The sequence below is a fragment of the Kogia breviceps genome, chromosome 1 (assembly GCF_026419965.1).
Source record: "Kogia breviceps isolate mKogBre1 chromosome 1, mKogBre1 haplotype 1, whole genome shotgun sequence".
NCBI classification, from domain to species: domain Eukaryota; kingdom Metazoa; phylum Chordata; class Mammalia; order Artiodactyla; family Physeteridae; genus Kogia; species Kogia breviceps.
The window spans coordinates 5761989-5785380 of record NC_081310.1 but is presented as its reverse complement, the minus strand read 5'-3'; the positions used below and the strand labels follow the sequence as shown (position 1 = coordinate 5785380).

At 34.1% G+C, this 23392-nt stretch overlaps 1 protein-coding gene across 3 annotated transcripts in view; it reads right to left on the bottom strand.

Annotated features, from left to right (window-relative positions):
• Positions 1–5683: 5683 nt before the first annotated feature.
• KCNT2 (potassium sodium-activated channel subfamily T member 2) overlaps positions 5684–23392 on the bottom strand; it is a 377107-nt gene continuing 359398 nt past the window's right edge. For 2 of the 3 annotated variants that reach the window (XM_059048725.2, XM_059048889.2), the window contains 2 exons: positions 13036–13120; positions 5684–8231 (listed from right to left, as the gene is read on the bottom strand). In XM_059048725.2, coding sequence (XP_058904708.1) covers positions 8120–8231; positions 13036–13120 — 197 coding nt within the window. In that variant the 3' untranslated portion in view covers positions 5684–8119. The remainder of the gene's footprint in view (positions 8232–13035; positions 13121–23392) is intronic. The other variant, XM_067027514.1, reaches the window with a different exon arrangement.

Genomic DNA, 23392 nt, shown 5'->3' with positions numbered 1-23392 from the left:
ATTTCAGTGGCTTCCTATGAGAAGAATTTTGCCTATATGAAATTCTGCTAAAAGATGGTACATGCTAATGGGTGTTTATCTTCAAGTACAATACTCAGATTTTCTTTCTGGAACTGGATATGTGCTTTTAGGATCTTTGACCTCAAAAAAACTACACTGCATCTTTCGGCATTAGCTATAAACATTTAGAAGATGTGCACATATGTTTAGGTCTTTATAGTTTAGTATTTTCGATAAAATTGCCACCCAGAATATCATTCTTTAATTTATATAAAATTAAGTTTTCTTTATGTCTTTATAATAACCTTATTACGGCACATCATTTTTTTTTTTCTACTGAAATGATTATACTCTGGAGATTTTTTCAAGCAGGTAAACTTTCTTGTTCCGAATAAAGAATTGATTCTATCACAGTCTGGGCTTTTGTGATCTTTTGTGTTCGTTCTATGAAATTCAAGCTATACCACAATTATGAGGTTCAAATTTGACTCCATCATAATTTTAATATAGAAAGAAAAACATATAACTAAAAATTTAAAGATAGTTTGATTTGGCTTCCCTGGTGGCGCAGTGGTTGAGAATCCGCCTGCCGATTCAGGGGACGCGTGTTCGTGCCCCGGTCCGGGAAGATCCCACGTGCCGCGGAGCGGCTGGGCCCGTGAGCCACGGCCACTGAGCCTGCGCGTCCGGAGCCTGTGCTCCGCAACGGGAGAGGCCACAACAGTGAGAGGCCCGCGTACCGCAAAAAAAAAAAAAAGATGATTTGATTATCTGAAGTTATTGATTCCCTACTGATATTTATTATGTATGTAGCTTTGAGAATTAGTTGGGTGAAAATGAAGTAAATTCAAATCAAGAAGTATTAAATGACTATAGAAAGCATAAGAGTTACTCTGTGGGAATGCAATAATGAATAATAAATGATTTATTACGGTTTTGCACATGTACAATTTTCTCCTACCAAAGTCATTTCCAATTTCATCATCCAGGTACCAAGGCTGATGGTTTACATTCCTCAGAGCCTCAAACAGAGATTACCAGGTTGGTAAGAAATATCACAGAAACAACAGCCATGTTACAATATCGGGGAGTTGATGCTGGGTGACAAAGCACCTTTCCACACAGCCAAAAACTCCCACTGTTGAGCTTCTGCACGCCCAGCACTAAGTAGCTGCCTCTGTAAGCGGGTGCGGTAAACCATACCAGGACGCAAGCTGTGGCAATTACAACACAGGTAAGTCCAGAGACATGATCAATATTGTATACGCAAAACAAATTACTTATCCTTGACCATCACCTGTATCCTGTAGTTTATCCTGGGAAGATATTGGAAGAGTTACAAAGAAACAATTGATTTTGGATTCAGATGAAAATTGTCTTCTATCCATGATACAAAAAGACATTAAATTACTTCACTAAGTTACTTCAAGGTTACATAAATTTAGTAACTGCTTTGGTAGCTATTTTATATCAAAAGGTAGACACAAGGAAGGTATTGAGGAATATTGAAATATATCAGGGAAGTCTGATTTTTTTAATACAGAAAAATGTCTCTGTAAGTCCAAATAATTATGAGGCAGCACAGATCTTGTCAATATTTTTAAATAGTTTCTATTTAAGAAAACATTTACAAATATTACAGGAACTGTTTTGAAATGCGAAGCTTTTGTTCTTGCAGATTCTTTTTTTTTTTTTGGCTTCACTACACAGCATGCAGGATCTTAGTTCCTGGACCAGGGATCCAACCCACGCCCCCTGCAGTGGAAGCGCAGAGTCTTAACCACTGGACCACCAGGGAAGTCCCCTTGTAGATTCTTAATAATACACGTTTAATAGTTTATTTCCAGGATGTAGTTTTGTTGATCCAAATGAAAATGTAAAATGAAGCAAGCTCAAAATTGTCGAAAAGATGAGTTTATTCAGGAATAGCAGAGGAATTGCTATTTGGGAGTGCAAACAGTAGTAAACTACAGTACAGGCAAGTCTGTTGAGGGTTTGGGGTCGGCTGTATTTATGGGCAGGAATGTAAAGAGGGGATAGTTCAGTTAGAGTCTCTTAAAATCAAAAACAGATGGAGACCACCTTTGACAATTCCCCATGCAGACAGAAACAGCCCTGCCATACAAGCAAAGCTCAATTCAGTTTATTTTGTGAGACCAACCTGACCTGGGTCAATTTTTGTTCATCCTTCTAGAAACCATAAAAAAATTTTCTTAGGTTGATATGAGGTAACACCAGACTAACCCCCTATCATTTAATAAATTCTAATATTATCAGTTTTCTATAAATCAGGCATTTATAGGAAGTCAGTTTCTCAGTCTTTAAGTTTTTGTCTTCCTGAAGGCACATGTGTGAGATTTTTCCATTTTATATCCCCTGATCCATTTTAGATGAAATTCTTTCACAATATCAAAATTTCAGCAAACAAGAAAAAATATGATAACACGCCCTCAAAATGACAACAAAATAAAATTTTTTCTTAAGTGATTTTTAACTTAGAGGACCATCGAATAAATATCACAACCCTGTTGTTAAATAGAAATTTTTCAACAGACAGATTTTTAAAAATGTGCCCTGAATTATTTATATTCCAGAGTGATCAAGGAACCATCTTCACACCTGCTAACACAGGTTCTTGAGTTTGTAACAGTGACTTGGAGGTAACTGATTACTCTCCATTTTGCTTCAAATTGGATTTCAATTTGTTTCCTGGTGGAAGGATACATTTTAATTTCACTCAAGTGAAAGATGAGGATTGCCCACACTAACTTGGAGGCCGTTGAGTACTTCAAAATAAATGATTTTGCTCCTTTAGTTAGAGATAATAAATCAAGCACAGCTACTTAATTATTTCTAGTAACATGTTTTCCAGTGAAAATGTTAGTCATTTTATAGTCATTTCACAGCATGCTTTTTGCCATAAACATTAAAAATCAATTTGTTTTTATTAAAAAGCAATCATAAGATAGTCTCTTTTCAAAATCAAATCGTTTGCAGCTTAGTTGGCCCAAAATATCTAAAATTGAAGTATTTTTCAAGTAGTTAGTGTTTTCTCAACATTTTTCATCTAAGTTTGAATTATTAGTTAAGATAGTAAATATTTCCATTATATTTATACTACTCCAATGATTTGAATATTTATATTATTGTAGTAATTGTGTTTACAAACCTCAAGTTCAGTACTTACCTCAGGCCTAGTAATAAGAGCATCTCATAGGTCCTATCTTTTGTACGTTGACAATATTCCAAGACCTACATAAGCTTTCTTATTCTATATAAATATTAATAACATACAGATCAGGGAAAGGCAGACTGCAAATTCAGGAATGTTTCCTTTTGGAATTGTATTTAACTTTCAAGTGCAAAGTTATCTAGCACATGAAAGGAAACATATTTTGTATATGATAGATGGAAAACATAAATCTCTGTGTAGAACTATATATTTCTTTGGAGTGTGACTAAATTATAGTGCAGTTTCTTATATTTCTGCTATTACTTATACTTAGGAAGACAGACTTATTTTATCTCTATTGAAACATTTTAGATATAAGCAATAGAATAAAATTCTGTTGAATACTATGATAGCACATAAGCTTCAATTATAAGCTAAGTAACTGTTTCTTTAGAACCAGTTGCTATAATCTTAGATTGATCTACCATAGTTAAAACTGACCTGTCCCTCCAAATAATATAGACTAGAGAGAAGTCCTATAAAAAAATCAGGGAAGATCATAATGAAATAGAAGTTGTCTTATGCTCCCAGGAATAAGCATTGCCTGTCTTAAAAATTTCCCAGCAAACCCTATTTAATTTGTTGAATTTTCCCAATATCTCTCCTTCAGATTCCAGTCCTTGGAATTTGATATCACCATTATCTCAGATTTATTCAGATGGAGAATTCACTTATGCATCCAGTCTCAGCCAAGGTTCAATCTGGAGAAATAAACTACACAGTGATTTGGGCAGAGAAAGTTTAAGGTAGAGAATTATAAACTCTAGCAGAGCTTTGGAGTAATGACAGATTGGTTAGTAACAAGTAGTAAGAACTTGAAAATAATATAGCAATAGCAGATACAAGGAGCATGCATTGTCTTCAGAGCTGAGATGCAGCATCCCATGAAGAGACCCCAGGGCTGAAACCCAGACTCTGCTGGCACTGCTGTGGCTCAAAGAATTGCAGAAAAGTCACTGAGGTTCTCCCTTGCTGGAAATCTCAGGAGCGTCTTCATGGGGAACGGTCTCACTGGAGGCACTTGACTACACCACCATCCGAGCGGATGCTGAGGGAGGCTCCTAGCCACTGGGTGTGTTGACCACCATATATTTTAGCAGACGTTCTCTGAACAAGCCAATCACACTGCAGAATCAGCAGAAGGCTGGTGCTGTGACAGTTGCTTATGCTGCAAAGTCAGTCCCTTGGAAGTACAGAGCACGGTTTTCTTTGTAATTTTGTCTGTGTTCGTTAGTATTTCCCTATATCCAGAGCAAGCTCCACAGACGCAAAAAGAAAACCCAGAGAACTCACCACCATGTGGCTGCTCAAGCCCCAGTTCCCTAGTCCATCTTCCTTCTTCTCTTTACCTTTCAGTCTTCTTAGGCTGGATTGATATATAATATCTGTTGCTCAACCAAACTTGGGTCTTCTTGCCCAATGTGCAGCAAAGCCAATTTTCTGACACTTGGTTGTGGTGAAGGAAAGTACAGCATTTACTGCAGGGTGCCAAGCAAGGAGAACAGTCAGCTACTGGTCAAAAGACCCAAACTCTCCAGTCACTTTCGAGGAAGGGATTTTAAAGGCAAGGTGAGGGAGAGGGTCCTGTGTAATCAGCTCATGTACATCCTTAGGATTGGTTGGTGGTGAGGTAACAGGATGTTATTTCAGGAATCTCAATTTTCAACTTTCTGGTTCCAGCTGGTGGGGGATCTATGTGCTGGTGGGTAGCACACAGTCAGCTTCTTCCCGCTTGCGGCAGTTTCAGTATCTGCAAAACAGCTCCAGGATATGGCTAAGAATTTATAGCTCTTGAGGAACTAAGGGTCCTTAACTGTTTTATGGCTGAACTATTATTATTTTGTCTTGCTTGACTGCTTTCCTGGGACATGGTGCAGGGGGTGTCTGTCCCTGGGAAGGCCCCGCAAGGTCCTGCTCAGTTTCATATCTAGGGTTTTTACCTGTATTTAGGAGAAGGAATGGGGATAAAAGTTTCTATTCCATTTTCCTTAGATCAGAAGCCTAGCTTTGCATTTAAAATTATTTTTATTTTCTCTAACCAGTGCTTTTCTGGCCTTTAAGTGTCTGTATCAAGACATTATCTTCCATTTTGTAAAAAAAAATTCTCTTCTGGCACCTACATTGTTTTCGTTTTGCCTTCTTTTTCTTCTCTCTTCTTCCCTTTACTTTTCTACTTTTCCCTCCCTCCCTTTGTTCACTTCCTCTTCTCTCTCTCCACCCTCCCTGTCCTTCCTTCCTTCCTTCCCTTTTCCTGTGACATAGTTATTCAGGAGCTATTATGTTAAGAAGTAATTCAACGCATTTATTTATGGCTATCTTTTCCAATGAGATCGCCTTCATGTTTATACTGGTTTTTAAATATTAAAGTGACAAGTGAAAATATAATTGCGACAAATCAAAATATAATTTGTCTAAATACTTCAAGTTTTGGCAAAAAACATCAAGAGATTTCATCATCAGAAATAATTTTATTATTTATTTTAAAGCAATTCAGTGTAACTGGTAGCAAAATGGTACATAGACAATAAACAGAACCAAATCCCATAGGGTTACAAGGACTAATGTTGACTTCATCTTTTATTTTCATATGCAAGTGTATTTAAAAAGGCAACTGTTTGTTAAAAGGCTTTTATAAGTATGTTTTTATTCTTTAAATAACAGAAAAGCTAATAAACTATCATTATTATAGCAAGCTAATATGAATTGTGTCAAATATTAAATTTGGACTAATGTTCATAATCAAAAATAATTATTGTAAAATTTATGAAACAAATTTTTTAGTGTTATAGGAAATATAGTCAGGTCCTAGCTTAAAATCCTAGTCTTGACAACTGTCATAATGCAAAAATACTCAACTTGAGATCTTATGGGGAAATAGAAGATTCATAAAATCTTACATTTATTCCTAAACATAACTGTAATGGAGTAAAGAAAAGGCAACTCAAAGAAACATCATACTTAAATATCAATGTGCAAATATAAAACAAGTTCATTAAATTTATTATTGTTCTCCATTACATGTATTTGTTCAATTCCACCTTTAGTTTGAAATTTTACATGTGAATATGTTTGTCCGATATATTTCAGCTGTTTATAACATATACACATACATATGCATACAATCTTTGTTTTAAGATATGCTTCCAATTTTAAGTAACCTGTTATAAATTTTACTTCCCTGTATAGTTAAAGAAAATTAAATACAGGCTCTCCCTATTTTAGGGGAAATTTTTGATGTTCTTTTCATTCTAAAATGAGAGTAGTGTGAAATAATAAATAGGCATTTCATATTCTCAAAGCCAAATTATACAGTGGCTATATAAGCTATAATTTCATATTTTACGTTTTATATTTTTATATCCATAGAGTTATTGGGGAAATATTAGGCTTTCTTTATTATTTTTAATCCATCTATTTTCCTTTCAATTTCCTGCCTCTTTGTGAAAAGAAATGATAACGTCTCTTTCTAGTCTTATGTGTCCTATTTTCTGTTAAATTAAAATTTAATGTCAAATTCAGAGATAAAAATATACAAAATTGGAAGAAAAATATCTTTTTAAATTTGTCAATGTCTCTTTCATGGGAATGACAGCACATTTCAACTCCCTGGCCAACTGTGCTCTGTGCTTTTCAACCTGTTTCTGAAAGGGAATAATGCAATGCAGGTAAAAGCACTGGTGTTGCCAAAGGTCAGCGTTTCTTTATTTATAACTGTCAAATTATGTATGGTTTACCTAACATACAAACAGCAAAACCTACTTATTTTTATTTTATCCTTTTTCCTCACAATGTTAAAACATAGCTCCTATAGATAACTTTCCAAAATTAGATGAAAATTTTTGATATACCAATTTGTGGTGTATTATTATTTCAATACTAAAGGCATAAAGGAGGACTTTTATTAATGTTTTGAAATTTCTTTGTATTCTATAAAAAGTATAATTTTGCTTCTTTTAATTTTAAAGTATCTTTCTAATGAAATATACTGTATAGATATATAAAAAATGTTAAAGCTCAAGAGTCTAAGGAAAATCATTACTGAATATTTCAATTAATGCTTCAATTCTTAGATTAGATTTAAGTCGGCAAATGTGTTTTAAGTATTCTCTATGTTGGGATTCTTTTAGGAGAACAATAAATATTTGCTTTCATATACTGTTCTTGGCATACAACGTGTGTTAAACATAAAGTTAGGGAAAAGTTCATGTAGTCGATATTTCTTTTTGTTTGTTTTGGTTTCTTCAGAGTAATAAAACATGCTATGAACAGCTCAAATTCTAAAATGAATATATCATGTGAAAAGTCAACAAAAAGGGTAAAATGACTTAAAGATTCATATTCTAAAGCAAACTATGATTCTTACACAAAAGTCAGCCACACAAGTTTGTCTGTTAATCTGTGTAGAGAAGGCCGGACACTTGTGATGAGCTCATTTTAATGAAATGGCAAGTTTAAAGAATATAATAGGACACATTTAATTTTAAGTGGAGCAACAATCTTCTATGTCCATTGGGACGCACCAAATATAACTGGATTTCTAGTTTACGTTCATAAACCTCAATACTTTTTAAAAAGTGGCTTCATACAGTTTGTATTATTGTCAAACAATGAAACATCAGGTTCAAATTTTTGTGTTTCAATTTAGGTTTTCAAAATCATTCCATTGATGTCTTTAAAATATTAATGGGAGGAGTACCAACAAAGCAGTATAGTAATTTCAAAATGATCTAAACTTCTAGGAGAATAGATTTTTTTTTAATATGAGAGAATTGGATATACTCCAATCTAGTTTATTTCATGCCAGCAACACTCTTGTTTTTTCTAAGATTTAGAGCTGTTTCAAGCAAGATCCTTGTAGGAGAAAAAAGTCTCTTATTTTCTTTTTTATCAAAGCTGAGTTTCCTCCCGAGAATCTTGGCCTGTGGTGTTGCAGATGCTGTTTTTTCGACTGGGTTCACCATTTGGTAGGTAGGCCAGTGGATCGGGTCGGATTAAGTATCTAAGAAAAGAAAACAAGGCAAATAACTGTAATAAAAAAAAAACTAGTTCACATTGACACTTTAGATTGTTACTTTAAATTTATTTGTTCAGTGTTTAAGGTTATCGAAACTTGTCTCTGTGTAACGTTGGTGGAAGGACTTGCTGTTTATTTGGCAAGGGCTTGTAATAATTCTACACGTAAGAAGATTATCGAGATGAATGTGGATGAATGAAGAATCATTATCTTTCAATTAGGATCCATTTCACCACCTCCATCTTTTCAAAAGTTTATGTTTTATTTTAGTATTTGGTTGATTTATTATTCTTTTCTTTGGCTATTTTTCTATCAAGGATACCTAAATCCTAGCCATGACTATATTACTCAACTGCCCTTAGTGTTATTTTTATCATTCATAAATAAATTTGACCTACATTAGTCTATAGGATTTTTAATTTAAACATTCCATGATTCTATAAAATTAATGATTTCATAAACGCTCTGGAGGATATTATGCCTAGATAATATTTTAATTATTGGGAAATGTATTGACCTAAAATTCAGGTTATGCTATAGTAAGCAATTGGACAAAGAAAATAATTCTCAATTCATTCTACTAGTAAAAAGGAAAATGTTCACCTGCCAAACTCACACATTTCAATAATGTTAGAATTTGTTTCAAGAGAGATGTTTTACTTCAGACCGTCAAGTGACACGAGCATCCGTTTCTTGAGCATGTCTGGACTACTGCGCTAGGTCCTGGGAGTACAAAAAACCATACACTTCTGACCCCTGCAGAGCATTAACAGAGTGTAATTTATGAAACGGATAGAAAGATTAAAAAGAAATTCCAAACGTCACAGAAAGACGAAAAGAACAACAGTGAATGAGGGAATAGTTGATTGAGGAGATTGGATTGATGGTTTTCCAGGCTTAAGTGGAGACAAACGGGGAGGCAATGGGACACAGAAAAGGATGCTCCCAACACGTTTAGAAAGTGAGTTTGACTTTAGAGGACCGGTTAGATCAGGAGATGATGGTAGGTAAATTCAGGAAGAAACATAGAAAGCAGCTAATAAAGGACTTTACGTTTCAGGATAAGTAGTTTCTATTCCTGTTCCAAAGGCCCCCCACTGGAAGCCACTGAGGCTTTGGAAGGGAGAGAAGGAAAGTAAATATATGTAATGCAGCATTCTAAAAGTCTCGTTCAGGTGCAAATGCAATTAGTATTTCATAGTTTTATAATAATGTTCGGAGTTACAAAATGAATGGAGAAACTTTTTAAAATGGGGACTCTAATGAAGATTTGTACTTCTCTTCTTAAAAAGCAAAGGAAAAATATTCATAAACTATGTCCCTTAAAAGAGCAATTTCAAGTACTACAGCCGTTTTCTTGGATCAAATGAAAGTTGAGATTAGCGTCCTTGGATCTATTAACTAGATTTTGTTATCCAGCCACCTGCTTTATAATTTCTTTGCATATCAATAGCATAGTAGATCAATTAAGAACACTAATAGTGCACATTAAGCTTTTTAACGCCATATCGCCTAGTGATTTATTGTTCTTCGAGTGAAACTATTGTTGCACCTTCATTTAAAATGAACTTTTGAAAGTGATTTTTTAGAAAAACATAAAAGGCATGGCTATAATCCATTATCCCCTAAATTCATTGATGTAGCTGCAAAATTTCCTTTCCCAATTATAATCACTACTAAAAGTATGAGTCTAATAAAATAAATTTCTTAAATGCATTTTTTGTACTGCTTGTCATGGAAGCATATTTTCTTGCTCCAGTTATAATAAAATTTAATTATCTCAATGCAGAAAACCAGATCATGGCAAAAAAGAGTTCTTTTTTTTTTTTTAGCAGTCAAGTTGATGTTTTAGCTTAAAACTAATAAAAACTAATAGCATCCAAAAGGCAGAAAATTCCATGCTTATTTTACCTGTATATATTGTAACATTATATATTTTATTTTTATGTTTCAGTTTTAAAAAGTTTCAGGAATTATTTTGAATTATAAAATCTATCTGATGAAAGGATTTGTATTGATACGTAGACTCAAGCGGCTAACACTATCTTCCCATGCCCTCAAAAATAATCATGGGAAAGAATTACATTAGGCTCAAGAAACTTACAATTTGTCATGAAATAAAAATAAGGTAAGCCCGACTTAAAAAAAAAAACATATATAGTTGATAATTTGAAAAAGAGACATATGAAAGTTGGGACTACAAGGGCAGATTTAATAAAAATTGCCTGATTTTATGGGTTAAAGGAAGAAAGACGTGTGTAAATACGGACACAAGAAAAACGGAGCAGTTTTGTTGTATTACAGTCACATACTAAGTGAAGTCTCCAGAATGGGCAGTTGAAAGCCAGGTGTATCCCAAATAAGATATTTTCATCCAGCTTAAAGTGCTCCAAAAATTCAGCCTCCCCACTGGATGTAAATCTTGACAGCCGCCGTGAGAACTCCAGCAGCTGGAACTACCATTGATCAGATTCTCTCAAGTTCCTATACTCCAACCAGTGTCATCAGCTGGCAAAATAAAGCATTATTAAACTTGCTAGTTGTATCTTAGGTGCCTTATAAAAATCTTTTCACACTGATTTAGGGTCAAAATTACTCCTGCTGATGTATTTTCCTAAGAAGCTTCTGAAGCACATTCATCTTTTGGCCCCAAAACTGAGCAGTACTCAGCAGGCCAATCTTCATTCTTCTACGTTTTCTTCTTTATGTATCACTTTTTCTCAAAAACTCATTCTCTTTTCAGTTTTATTCATTTAGAAAGTGAAAAGTAACTAGTTTCTATATAGAACTAGCTTCTTTCCAGAGCTTGGTACTGTACCTCTATATGCTTTCTAGGCATTTTCACGTAGCACATGGAACAGTGTACCTAAACTCCAGCTCCTCATCTCTCATTTCTCCATACCCAGCGACTGCTCTTTCCTGCTTGAAAAAGTGCCTCTCTATACTGACTTGTTTCAGTGAAGCAGTCATTTCTTTTGCAATCACCTAGATTTGAAATCTGAAAGCCATGTGAGAGCCCTTATTTTCCAATTCCCAGACCAATGAACAAGTCTCACTCTTTGTCTCCATAAATTTACCTCCATAGGATCTTGTCTTTACAATCCATCATCCAGATGTTATGACTGATTCTTATCTCCATCCTGCCAACCAATCCTGTTGCTTTTTACAGAGCTCTTTTTAAAAAAAATGGAACCCTCCAACCCCAGCCAAAATCTCCCACGAAACGGACAGCCTCTAATTGCTGGCATATTACTAGCTTTAGTTCTAAATCACTTGCATGTATCCTCTTTACGCTCTACATCACAGAATGTTCTCACTCTTCTTAGTCACTGACCTTATTACTTATTTCCAGGTTATAGATACAAACACATCCTGTGGACTTAACACCCACCAAGACTTTTGAATCTCTGGCATTTTTTTATGTCACCAGTACAACCTGGAGTTAACTGCCCTGTGTAAGCAGGCCTTGGTGCAGCTCAGCCTTAGGACCAGGAACCTCAAGCTCAGATTCTTACTAGGAATTTCTCACCTAGGCTTACACCTGCAGCTGTCAAAATGCCTTTGCTAAAATCCTGCTACTTTCTTGCTCATATATCCAAGCACTGCTCATGGCCTGTAAGGTTGAATATCAATTCCTTATTTTGTCATCTAAGGTCCTTCCAAAGCCAGGTTTAATATGTTGCCAATATTATGTTTAATTAACAACAGAGATGTTAATAACACAAACCTTTTACTCTGGCCAAACTGGCTCTGTAGTATTGCCAGCTGGCACGCATTATGCGATGCCCAGGCAGTGCATTTTCTCAAGCCATCTCCCTGTTCTGGAACGTCCCCTCCTCTCTCTCCACCTGCACAGATTCCATCTACCCTGAGTGTCTAGTTCAAGTCCGTCGCTCTTTGTAATCCCTGTAGTTCACAATAATGGCTTCTCTCCTGAATTTTGAAAAGCACCATTTCACTTAATCAATGCTTAAGCCATGTGACAAACTCATATATATACTGCTACTAAAACTTTATGCTTGGGCTTCCCTGGTGGCGCAGCGGTTGAGAGTCCGCCTGCCGATGCAGGGGACGCGGGTTCGTGCTCCGGTCCGGGAGGATCCCACGTGCCGCGGAGCGGCTGGGCCCGTGAGCCATGGCCGCGGAGCCTGCGCGTCCGGAGCCTGTGCTCCACAACGGGAGGGGCCACAACAGTGAGAGGCCCGCGTACCACCAAAAAAAACACTTTATGCTTAAATTGTAGTTTTGTTAATTAGAATGTAAACACTTTGAAATCAGGGAAAATGCCTTATTTGTTTCTATAGAGCACACTTTTAAGGTAACACTAGTACAACTGAACATGCATAATACATAGTTTTTGATGAATCAAATTACTACCATAGATCCTTTCCTAATAAGAGTTTTGACCAATTTTACCTTGGCTTTGAGAAACTCTCAGGTATTTCAAACTAGCTAGTGTGGGGTATTTTAGGTTTTCCTTTGAGCTGATCTCTTCTTATTCCACATATTTTCTATTATTTGTCCAAATGTATTATTTGCTCACAAAATACAAAATTCATGCTGCTTTTTCCTTCTTTTATACCTCTACCATCCTACAATGCTTTTATATAGTATTACACACAGCAATATACAAAATGCATTTGTTTACTGAACACAAAAATTAGACTTTGATTTCCTAAGCATTTGTATCACAAGAAAGATAAGGGGCTATTATGGTGGAAATAAAAATATAAAAGTAAATAAATCAGTGGTTTTCTGAAAATACATGCCTTATGTGAGATCAACTTACACAACATCATTCAGCTCTAGTCTGGTATCTGGAGATGGGTTTATCAGGATGTAGGAGAGGGTACTTTGATGATCGTTCATTTCATCTAGAAGATAAATAAATGCCAAGTTTGTTATACCACTTACGGAAAATTACAGGAATTATTGTAGAGTGTCTTATCTTCAAACCATAGAGCTGTCAACAATAACTTGCTATAGTTTTGTCCACAGCAGGATTGTGTATATAACTTTGGCTATTTTCAAATTACTGCCACTGGAAATATCTGACAGGCACTCATTTTTTGTTCCAATAGATATTAAAAATAAAGTATCTAATTCTGTTCAGAACAACCACAGTTATAATCTACCTTGTAAGCTATTACACTGAAAAAGTATTTCTGTAAATGAAATAGCTAGACAGGAACTTAATTTATTATGCTTTATTAATTATAAAAAAATTGTGGTTATAATTGGCCATCCCAGACAGGAACATTCATATGTGAATTCTGTGAAAAATCATCTAATGTCATCGTGTTTAAAAAACACAACAGAAATACCTTAAAAGCATGAAGGCCTTAAATACGTTTGACTTCCTTACATGATATATCTGATGTAAGACATGGTAATGTTCTTGCCAAATACAAAGAATCCCATGGAACAGAATTTAATTGTAAGTTTTAAGGGAAGTGTACCACGGGATCCTTTGTTTTTTTCTCTAAAACAACACATATTTTAAAAATAGAAAGCTGTGCCCTTTAAATTTTGTCAATTCACTCTGAAAACATCATCAGACTTCAAGTATGGAGAACTGAATTGGCACTGAAAATGAAAAGGAAATAGCTTTGGGATTGAGATTTTTTAGCTGCTAAGGCTATGAGAAGGTGTAAATATAAAGCCACGTGGACACATACTCAATAAATATTAATCTTCGCAAGGGTAAAGTTTTTAGGCTGGGAGGGCACTGTTTCAAATTGTGCTCTAGAGCCATAGTACTCATCTAGCCACTTCAGTTGCAGACAAGCTTGGTTCCTAAAAGTAGTACTAAATTTTGCAGTTTGATCCAAAATCTAAGAATATATTTCATACTAATAGAGATATATCAAGTATATATCAAGATATATACTCAAGTAACTGCCTAAAATTAAAGATCTTTTTTAGGCCAACATAGCTGATTCTGATAATTTCCTACACTGGAAAATATATATTATTTTCATAAAATAACATCTACCACTAGGTTTAACTAGAAACCTGTCACTTGACTGTGAAAGACAGTAATTTCAGTTATGATCTTTCAAGTTGATATCCAGATGTGCCTTATTCTTAAGTCTGTAAATGAACATCCTTATCTTACAAGGCAGATAAAAACTGCAGTATAATCGAACCCACCATAAGTTTGCCAGTAAAGCTATTATAATCATAAGATTATCAAATTAATACTCAAATAAAGGAATATATTCGGTTGCATATCCCAGGGGCAGACACAAGGAACTGTATCCTGTCATGGGGATAAGTTGCCATGCAAAATAGAGAATGCCCTGTGAAATGTGAATTTCAAATTAAAAATTAACAATTTTTTAGCATATATATATATATATATATATATATCTCCCAACTATTATAGGTAACACGCTTATACTAAAAATCATTTGTTGTTTATCTGAAATTTAAATTTAACTGGGAATCCTGTATTTTTACTTGCTAAATCTGCCAATCATACCTGGGGGAGGGGATGGAAGGCTAATTCAATCAGCTGGAGCTTGGAATTCCAATGAACATATAATGATGAGCTTACTCCAAATAAGGTGCAATTTCAACTCAAAGCATATTGTACTGGCAGAAGATTACCAGAATCATCTTTCTACATAAAAAGCAATTTTGCATTATGTATTCTTTTTGAGAAATTTCCCTCTTGTGTGAATTTCCACAATAGCTAAACAAAAGAACAGAGGTTAACAGTGCATTCTGGAGACTAAAGCAGGATGCCCTGAAATGTGATAGGTCATTAGAAAATCTCCACCTATTTGGCTGTGTAAAACTCAATTTCTCATGTAAACATTGGCACTGTTGAAGTCTCTTATGTAAAAGCAGTGAACAGTATTGAACAGTGACATTAGAGGGAAAACAATTTTAACAAATAACTTCTCAGTTAATATTGATACTCAACCCTTCTCCTTGATTATTAACAAGAGGTACTTATTTTTGGTTCTGGGATGAAGTCAAAATCTTATTGGTGACTTAGTATACCTGTTACAAATGTAAAAACTGTCAGATAACTGAGAACTTTACAGCACTAGATATAACTATCGCGTCTGTTCAAGTAGATAGTTTGATTTTATCTTTCTGAAGATTTTTGTTTTTCCATGGACTCCAGGAACTGGAGCAAACATTTTGCTGATGTGCTCAATTCAATGATCCCATAAGGTTTATATGGAAACATGCGTAACATCACAGTCAGAATTCATCACTCCTGGTCTTTCCTCACCCACCCCTCACTGACCTCCTCAGTGTTAAGTTACCAGAATTAAAATAATTAAAATTGCTGAGTTCAAAGCTGTTCTCTCTTTCCTTCTGATGCCTGCCTTGCTGTAGGTTTCACCCTTGTCTGCTTTTTCTCTGCCGTGCTGCTCTGTCTGGAAGTCCTACAGTTCACTCTCTTTCACTTTGTGACTTTATGTTTAAGAATTAGACAGTGAGCTTTTAAAAGCCCCTTATAGTCATCTATCAAAATCACATTCAACAATCTAGTTTTATCAGCCCTAAGTCTGGTATTTTTGTCTCTACCAGTTATTCCCTACATAATTTTTAGTTATTTCTGAATTCTGGAGAGGGAGATATGGTAGGTTTCCTGTATTTTTAAGACCCTATCATAGTAATCACCATTGGTGGTGGCAAAGACATGAATGGATTAAATCTCTTGGGACTTCCCTGGTGGCCCAGTGATTAAGACTCCACGCTTCCAAAGCAGGGGGCGCGGGTTCAATCCCTGGTCCTGGTTGGGGAACTAAGATCCCACATGTCGTCCAGGCAGCCAAAAAAAAAAAAAAAATTGCAGATTGACCGTCCATATTTGTGGGTTCCATATCTGCAGATTCAACCAACTGAAGATCAAAAGGCTCTTTACCACAAGTATAATAACATATGTAACGAAGAAAAAAAATTTACTTAGGAAAATCTGGCTCATGAACCAGAATCGAGATTTTATCTCCTACCCAGCAAATATATCTACTAAAGCAATCTATTGTGAGGATATTCAATGTGTTCTTAATAAGCAATCTCTGACCTTGGTAGAATAAAAAGCACTATATCATTTAAAGTGTCTTATAGAAATTATTGTTCATCATTGATGTACTTATCTTAATATAACTATTCTTCTTTGAAAAGTTGAAATAAATGAAGTAGAATACTGAAAACTTTAAAAGTAATTTGAGAGTCAAGTTAAACAACTACTAGTAGTATTTACCAAGAAACTTATTTTGCTGTATTAATTAGCATATGTAATTATTCAATAGAAATTTTCATATAGGAAATATTCTGCATAGAGTGTTTCAGGTAAACAGATCATAACAGAAAGGATACAGATGTATATTCTTATTGTTCTTACATAATAATTGATTGAGTCCCATTCCACACACATGAGTTTCATATTTTTGTTTTGTTTCGGTTTTTAAAATGTCCCTTTTGAAGTATTTTAAAAGCAGTTTTAAAAGAGGAGAATAAAATTTGATAAAATAAATTTAAATCTTACATGTATTTGTGTAGGTTTCCTTAAATAAGACTGCTCAAAACACACATCCATTGTGTATTGTTATCAGAGAAACATTTCAAAGAATACAAAGATATCAATGAAAAGCTCTGTTAAGAACAAAGACCCTGAAACCAGAGGGCTTGCATTGAAATACTGGTTTCCCAATTATGCTGAGGCCTTAGGCACATTACTTAATTTCTTAATCTTTCTCTGTTCAGTTTCCTCACCTGTAAAATGGGGTAGCAATAGTTTTTTGTCTTAAAGCTTATTATTAGAATTAAATGATAAATGAATAAGTATAATTTAACATTAATATATCAGAATAAATATACAGTTCTTAGAATCAATTCTCATTCAGAATATCAAGTGCTATATAAAGGTTTCCTATTATTATCAGAGCAGGCAAATTCAATCCATAACTTGTAAATAATAATTGTACCTATATTGTGATATGAAGGTGTTGGCATGCAAAGATAGGGGAAGAAAAGTTTGCAAAGAACCCCAAATGGGAAAGGCTGAAATGGTTGAGTTTAAGTTGCAGAAAGCAGGTCCTTGAGAATGGAGTAAACAAGGAGGAGTTAGTTGGAGACAATGTCAAAAGGGCAAGCTGGGTCCAGACCTTGGAGAGCTTTAGAGAACTTGATCAGAAGTTTGAATTTTAATCTAAAGGCACAGGGAAGCCATTGAAAAGTTGTAAGGATGTGAAGTTTAGAGGCATGATCTGATTTCGTGTTCAATATATCACTTTGGCTGCTCTGTGGGAAATGGACTTTGGGGGGGCTCGAATTTGCTCTCAGGGATAGTAGGTGAATAGTACAGAAGCCCAGGGGAGAGATGATGGTGGCTTGGGAGCAATGGAAATTCAGGAAATTTGGGAGGAGGGAGGGAAAGATAGACGGAGAGCTTGAGAGAGCAAGAGAGCCATAGAGAGAAAGGGAGGGAAGGGAGAGCAGAGTGAAGGAGGGAAGAAGGAAAGGAAGAAGAGATGGAGATGTTTTAGGATGGACACCACAGTATATCTGAATGCTGATGCAAAAGGCAAGTAAAAAGGAAGAAATTGGTCTGTACCAGCGTGAGAGCATACTTTTTCTTCAGTGACACAAGAAATACCAGAGAAAATACTCTCCGTTGCACAGTGCTTATCTCCCCAACAGGGTCCAGTCCAAATAATTGGTAATAGCACAACCTAGAGATGATTTCCCTTGCCCTTCACCTGAATTTCCATCTACATTATGTGTTATTCACCTATGAAATGGGTTAGTTTTTCAGTGCTGATTTAACTGGTTCATGTATTCCAGTTTAGTATCAAACTATGTTTATGAGTACAACTATTTTGTTCATTTTACTGAAATTACCAGTCTATTTTCAGGGAAGAAAATGTGGCTAGAGGTACGGATAAAAGAATAAGTATATTTAACCACCTCTACATAAAATGATTTTCATTACCTTTTGATAATTTGGAACTAGTTTATGATACACAAGATAAAAAGTAATGTGTCTAAAAACATACTATTTCTTCAGTGGTTCAGGTTCAGTTTTGTTTTGTTAAAATGCTTTCTCCACTGCCCCCCCAACCAAGTATTGACCTTTAGAGCTCTTATGTGTCCCTAGTGAATGGAAACTGCTCAATAAATGTTAGTTTCTTTGAAAATACTAGTACAATACTTTACATTAAGTGATGTGGGCTGAAACAGTACAGATTGTCTGCAAAGTAACAAACACAGGTACACTTTAAAGAATAGAACATTAATTACATTTGCAAATAATGCGTTCAATATATTTTCAGGTGAATATTTCTAAATGTAAAACTATGATCTAGCTGATAATTTGAAAAAGTAAAATAAATACACTTCTATACAAAAAGTCCAAAAGGTTTTGGAAAGACCTTATTTATTTTCATTTTAGTAGTTGGATACACTACTTTAAACTTAAAGGTACTTCAACTGAAATAGTATCTGAGATTGAAGAAAAATGTATTGAATGTATTATCTGAACAATTTAAAAATAAGTATATAGCATGTTTTTCAGTTTTGCAGCTAACCTGTAGTACCACCATATGACTTACCAGAGGCATTTTTATGATTAGTTGATAATCATAATTTATCACATGATATTCATTATTTTATTTTCCAATTTAGTCATTTAATAATGTTAACTGGGCATGATTATAAACACAAATAATTCTAAATCTGGGGACAGAAATGAACAAGATAGGCAAAGTCTATAGGTTTACCTTTAACAAGTTAACTGTAAACTTCCTATATGATTTTAAGCATATCATTTAAGTTATCTTTGGATAATCATCATTGTTCTGTTTATCTCATAGACTTATTGGTAAAACAATAAGAAATTTAGTAATTCAAAATGCACATTCAATGAGTTTTGATATATGCATAGAATAGTGCAACCTCTACCATAATTACAACATAGAACATTTCTATAATGACAAAAAGATCCCTCTTACCCTTTTGCAGTCAATTCTCACCTTTCAGCTCCAAGCCCTAGAATCACTGATTTCTAGGAACAACAACTGCTAAGATCTTACAGTGTCTTTCTGTGTGGTTTCTTTTTCCCTTTGTGTAATGTTTTTGTCAGGCATCCAAGTTATTGTACGGACCTACTTTAATATTAATATAGCCACTCCAGTTTTCTATGGATTTTTGATTACATGAAATATAATTGTATGCTTTTACTTTTAATCTATTTCTTTGTTCACATTTTAAGTGGGCTTCTTTTAGGCAACACAGAGCTGGATACAGCTTCTTTTAATCCCATCTGATGCCTTCTGCCTTTTAATTGAAATGTTTAGTCCATTTATATTTAATATAAATATAGTTGAGTTTAAATCTACCATCTTGCTAGCTGTGTTTCACTTGTCCCAGATGTTCTTTGCTCCTCTTTTCTTCTTTCCCTGCCTTCTTTGGATTAAATGAGTTTTTAAAAAGCTCTTCATATGATCATTCCATTTTATTTGCACTATTAGTTATTAATTATATCTCTGATTTAGTTGTGTTGTAGTTTCTCTAGATCATGGGTTGGCAAATGTGTTTATTTTTTTTTTCTGTAAAGAATGAAATAATAAACATTTCAGACTTTTCAGGCCATATGAGCTGTTTTACTTATTAAACTTTTTAAACTGTAAAGTGAAAGCAGCCATAAAAAATATAAAAACTAGCAAGAATGGTTGCTTTTTTTTTTTTCTCCAAAAACTGGTGTGCTGCAGTTTGCTGTCCCCTGCTCTAGGGTCTAAAATATACAGCTTTAACTTTTCGGTATCTACTCTTAAATAATACACCACTTCACATGTAATATAACAAGCTTACTACATTATACTTCTATTTCTTCCTTATTTTTGAGTTATTACTGTCATACTTATCTGCTTCTATATATGCTATAAACCTTACAATGTTTGTTATAAACAGTAAATTATCTTTGAACAAAATTTTAAACATAGAAATGTATATTTTACATTTGCCCACATGCTTACTTATTTTGTTTACATCTAACTTTCCACCTGGCATCATTTTCCTTCTATCTTAAGAACTTTGACCAACCTTTTTAGACTGCAGAGCTGCTGTTGACAAATTTTCTCAGCTTTTTTTCCTAAAACTGTCCTTACTTGCTTTTAGTTTAGAAAGATATTTTTACTATGTATAGAGTATTAGGTAGACTATTTTTTCCAGTACTCTAAAGAAGTTTCCCAACTGTGATTTGGTTTGAGAAGTTTCTGACAAGAAGTTCGCTATTGTCCTTTTATTTGTCTCTCATTCAAAAAAAAAAAAAAAAAAAAACAACAACAAAAAAAAAAACAAAAAAACAAAAAACAGGCTTCTTCCTCCGGCTTCTTTTTTTTTCCAAAATGTTCTTCTGCCTACATGGAAACACAATAAGAGGTAAGTATACTGTGTTGTCTGGCTTCTTTTGAGGTGTTTTACCATTGGCTTTTGGCAACTTTTTATATTGTGTCTTGGCATTATTTTATTTGTTATATTTATATTGCTTGAGTTTCACTGATCTTCTTAGATCTTGAATAGAGTCCCCATCAAATTTGGAAAAAAAATGTTGGTCATTATTTCTTCAAATATCCATTCTCTTCCTCCTTCTGGTACTTCAATTACATGATTATCTGATATTGTCCCACAAGTAACTAACACTATTTTTTCAAGGTTTTTTTCTTTTCTTCTCTATTCTGCATTTTGGCTAGTCTATTGCTATGGCTTTATGTTCATTGATATTTTCTTCTGCAGTAGCTATTCTTATGTACATCCCATCTAGTATACATTTTATTTTGAATATTACATTACTAATTCTAAACTCTAATAAGAGTTTCATATCTTCAATTTCTCTCCTTATCATTCTCCTGTTTCCCTCTACCATCTTAAACATATAGACAATATTGTAATAACTACCTAATATTTGTGTTTTCTGAACCTGTTTCTGTTGATTGATCTTTTTCTACTGGTACAGGTCATATTTTCTAATTTGGGGTCCACTTACATGACTTCCAGCCTGTAAAAAGCTTAACTCATTTGTTAACCTTTTCTCGGGTAACAAAGTTATATGCTAGTTTTTTCCAACATCTGCACACACTAATGTATATTTTTTCTAGTTATTTAAATTGAGAGCATAAACAGTCATCATAATTGGAAATTTCTTCTTTCTGTTTCAATGCATTTAGAAAGCTCATTCTTTGCTCTCATTGACTATTTATACTCAACTCATAATAAAATGTTGGAAGTAAAAAGTTCACTCAACCAATTAAATTTTTTTCTCAATGACAAAAAATATTTTATTTTATTCAAATGGCCACATTTTTCTTACACTTATGCCAAAACACAATACTTGATTTTCCAGTTGTAAAGATAAAATATATGTATATTCAAGTGCAATTAGGTTAACCGTGGTGTTAAATTATGTAAAAATATTGATATCATTGAGAAATTAATGTTCTGGGAAGGATATGATACAACTCCATGAAACAAAACTTTATAGTTTTACTTTAGGGATAGATGGAAAATTCATTGCAGAAATAATTTCATTTACCATAAATCATTATCAGCTCAGCAATTACCTCCTTTGAAAGCTTCATTACTTTATCTATTAAGAAAACCATTGAGTTTGTTTCTTTCTATTAACATTCTATATACAGAATGAGATTAACATAAAAACCATGGATTTATCCTACTGTGTCTGCCTGCCACCTTGTGAGAATGGGTCAGTTCTGGAAACATTAAATCGTCCATTTTCTAGAAATTTATACTGGCAGTATATACTGACTGTACATGTCAACACTATTGTACTCATTTATATTGGGAGATGGAAAATGATATATTTCAAAAGTCAATAAAAATCCAGTGTCAATTTCTTTTGAAATAATAAATTGTTATTGAAGTCATTACAGTGATCTCAGATACTTATATTATTCCTCCTAAATACTAAATGTTGTAAAACACGCTAGAAAAATACCTAGCTTTGATGTCTTTTCCCTCTTTGGTAATTTGTTTTAGGATAAATTTGTAAGTAATCTTTTACTAGAAAAAGGTACCTGACCTATTGTTTAGAATTTGGGGGAATTTTTTATTAAAAGCCTATATGAAAATGGTCAATGATTTATAAAAGAGTCTAAAAATAGAAGTTGATGGTTTTACTATTACTGCTACTATTACTACCACTGCCATCACCATATGTATCATACATTTGGGTGGGGATAACAATCCTTTCTTGTTATTTTTGCTTGCTTCTATCCCATAAGAAAGAGGATGATCAAGAATTAAGTCACCATATTAACTATTAAAAAAGCTCTTGGTTAACCCATCCATTATTTCAGGCAAATTATGAATTTACTTAACAAGGAAACTAAGGCTTCCTGATGAATGTAATGAAAGCCATGTCTAAATAGAAGTTACTCTTTGTCACTTAAAAGGATTTCATTTTTTTCCCCCATGGCATTCCCTCATTTACTAACAGTACGAAACGTAAAACAAACCATGTCAAAGTCAGCTAGAATCTGTAGCAGCGGTCACACCAGGAATACTTACTTGCCAATTTATAATATGAAAATATATTTTATATAATACAAAATATCTTATAAATATTGAATATTAAAAATATGCATCATTCTACGTGCTAATCATTAAGAATCTGTCAAGAGTTTTTAAGAATAGTTCTTAGTGAGTATGAAAGCCAAATAGATTGTTGAAGAACAATGCCAGTTATTAACCAAAAGAAAATAGTAACTATATATTTGCAGCACAGTTTATCGACTGAAAACTCTTTTGTCACATGCATTCTATTATTTCATATCTCACCCCTTCGGAAGACCTGATTACCCTTATTTGATGGTTGAAGAATATGAAGTTCAGGGACACAGTGACTTACCCAAGGACACATGGCCAGTTAGTATATAATGCCATGATCTTTGAGGTAAATACGTTTTTAAAGTTATATCGAAGATGTTTTCAAAAAGATTTCAATGAAAAGCAGGCAGAATTTGTAGATTCTCATGTTATTTAATTTCCCAAGACAGGCAGGTCCTCAAATTCTCTCTCCCAAACCCTTGGGGCCTGATGTGCACCAGAACTGAATTTTTTAGATTTAGAAAGTAATATTGGGCACATAATGTATTTCATGTAAT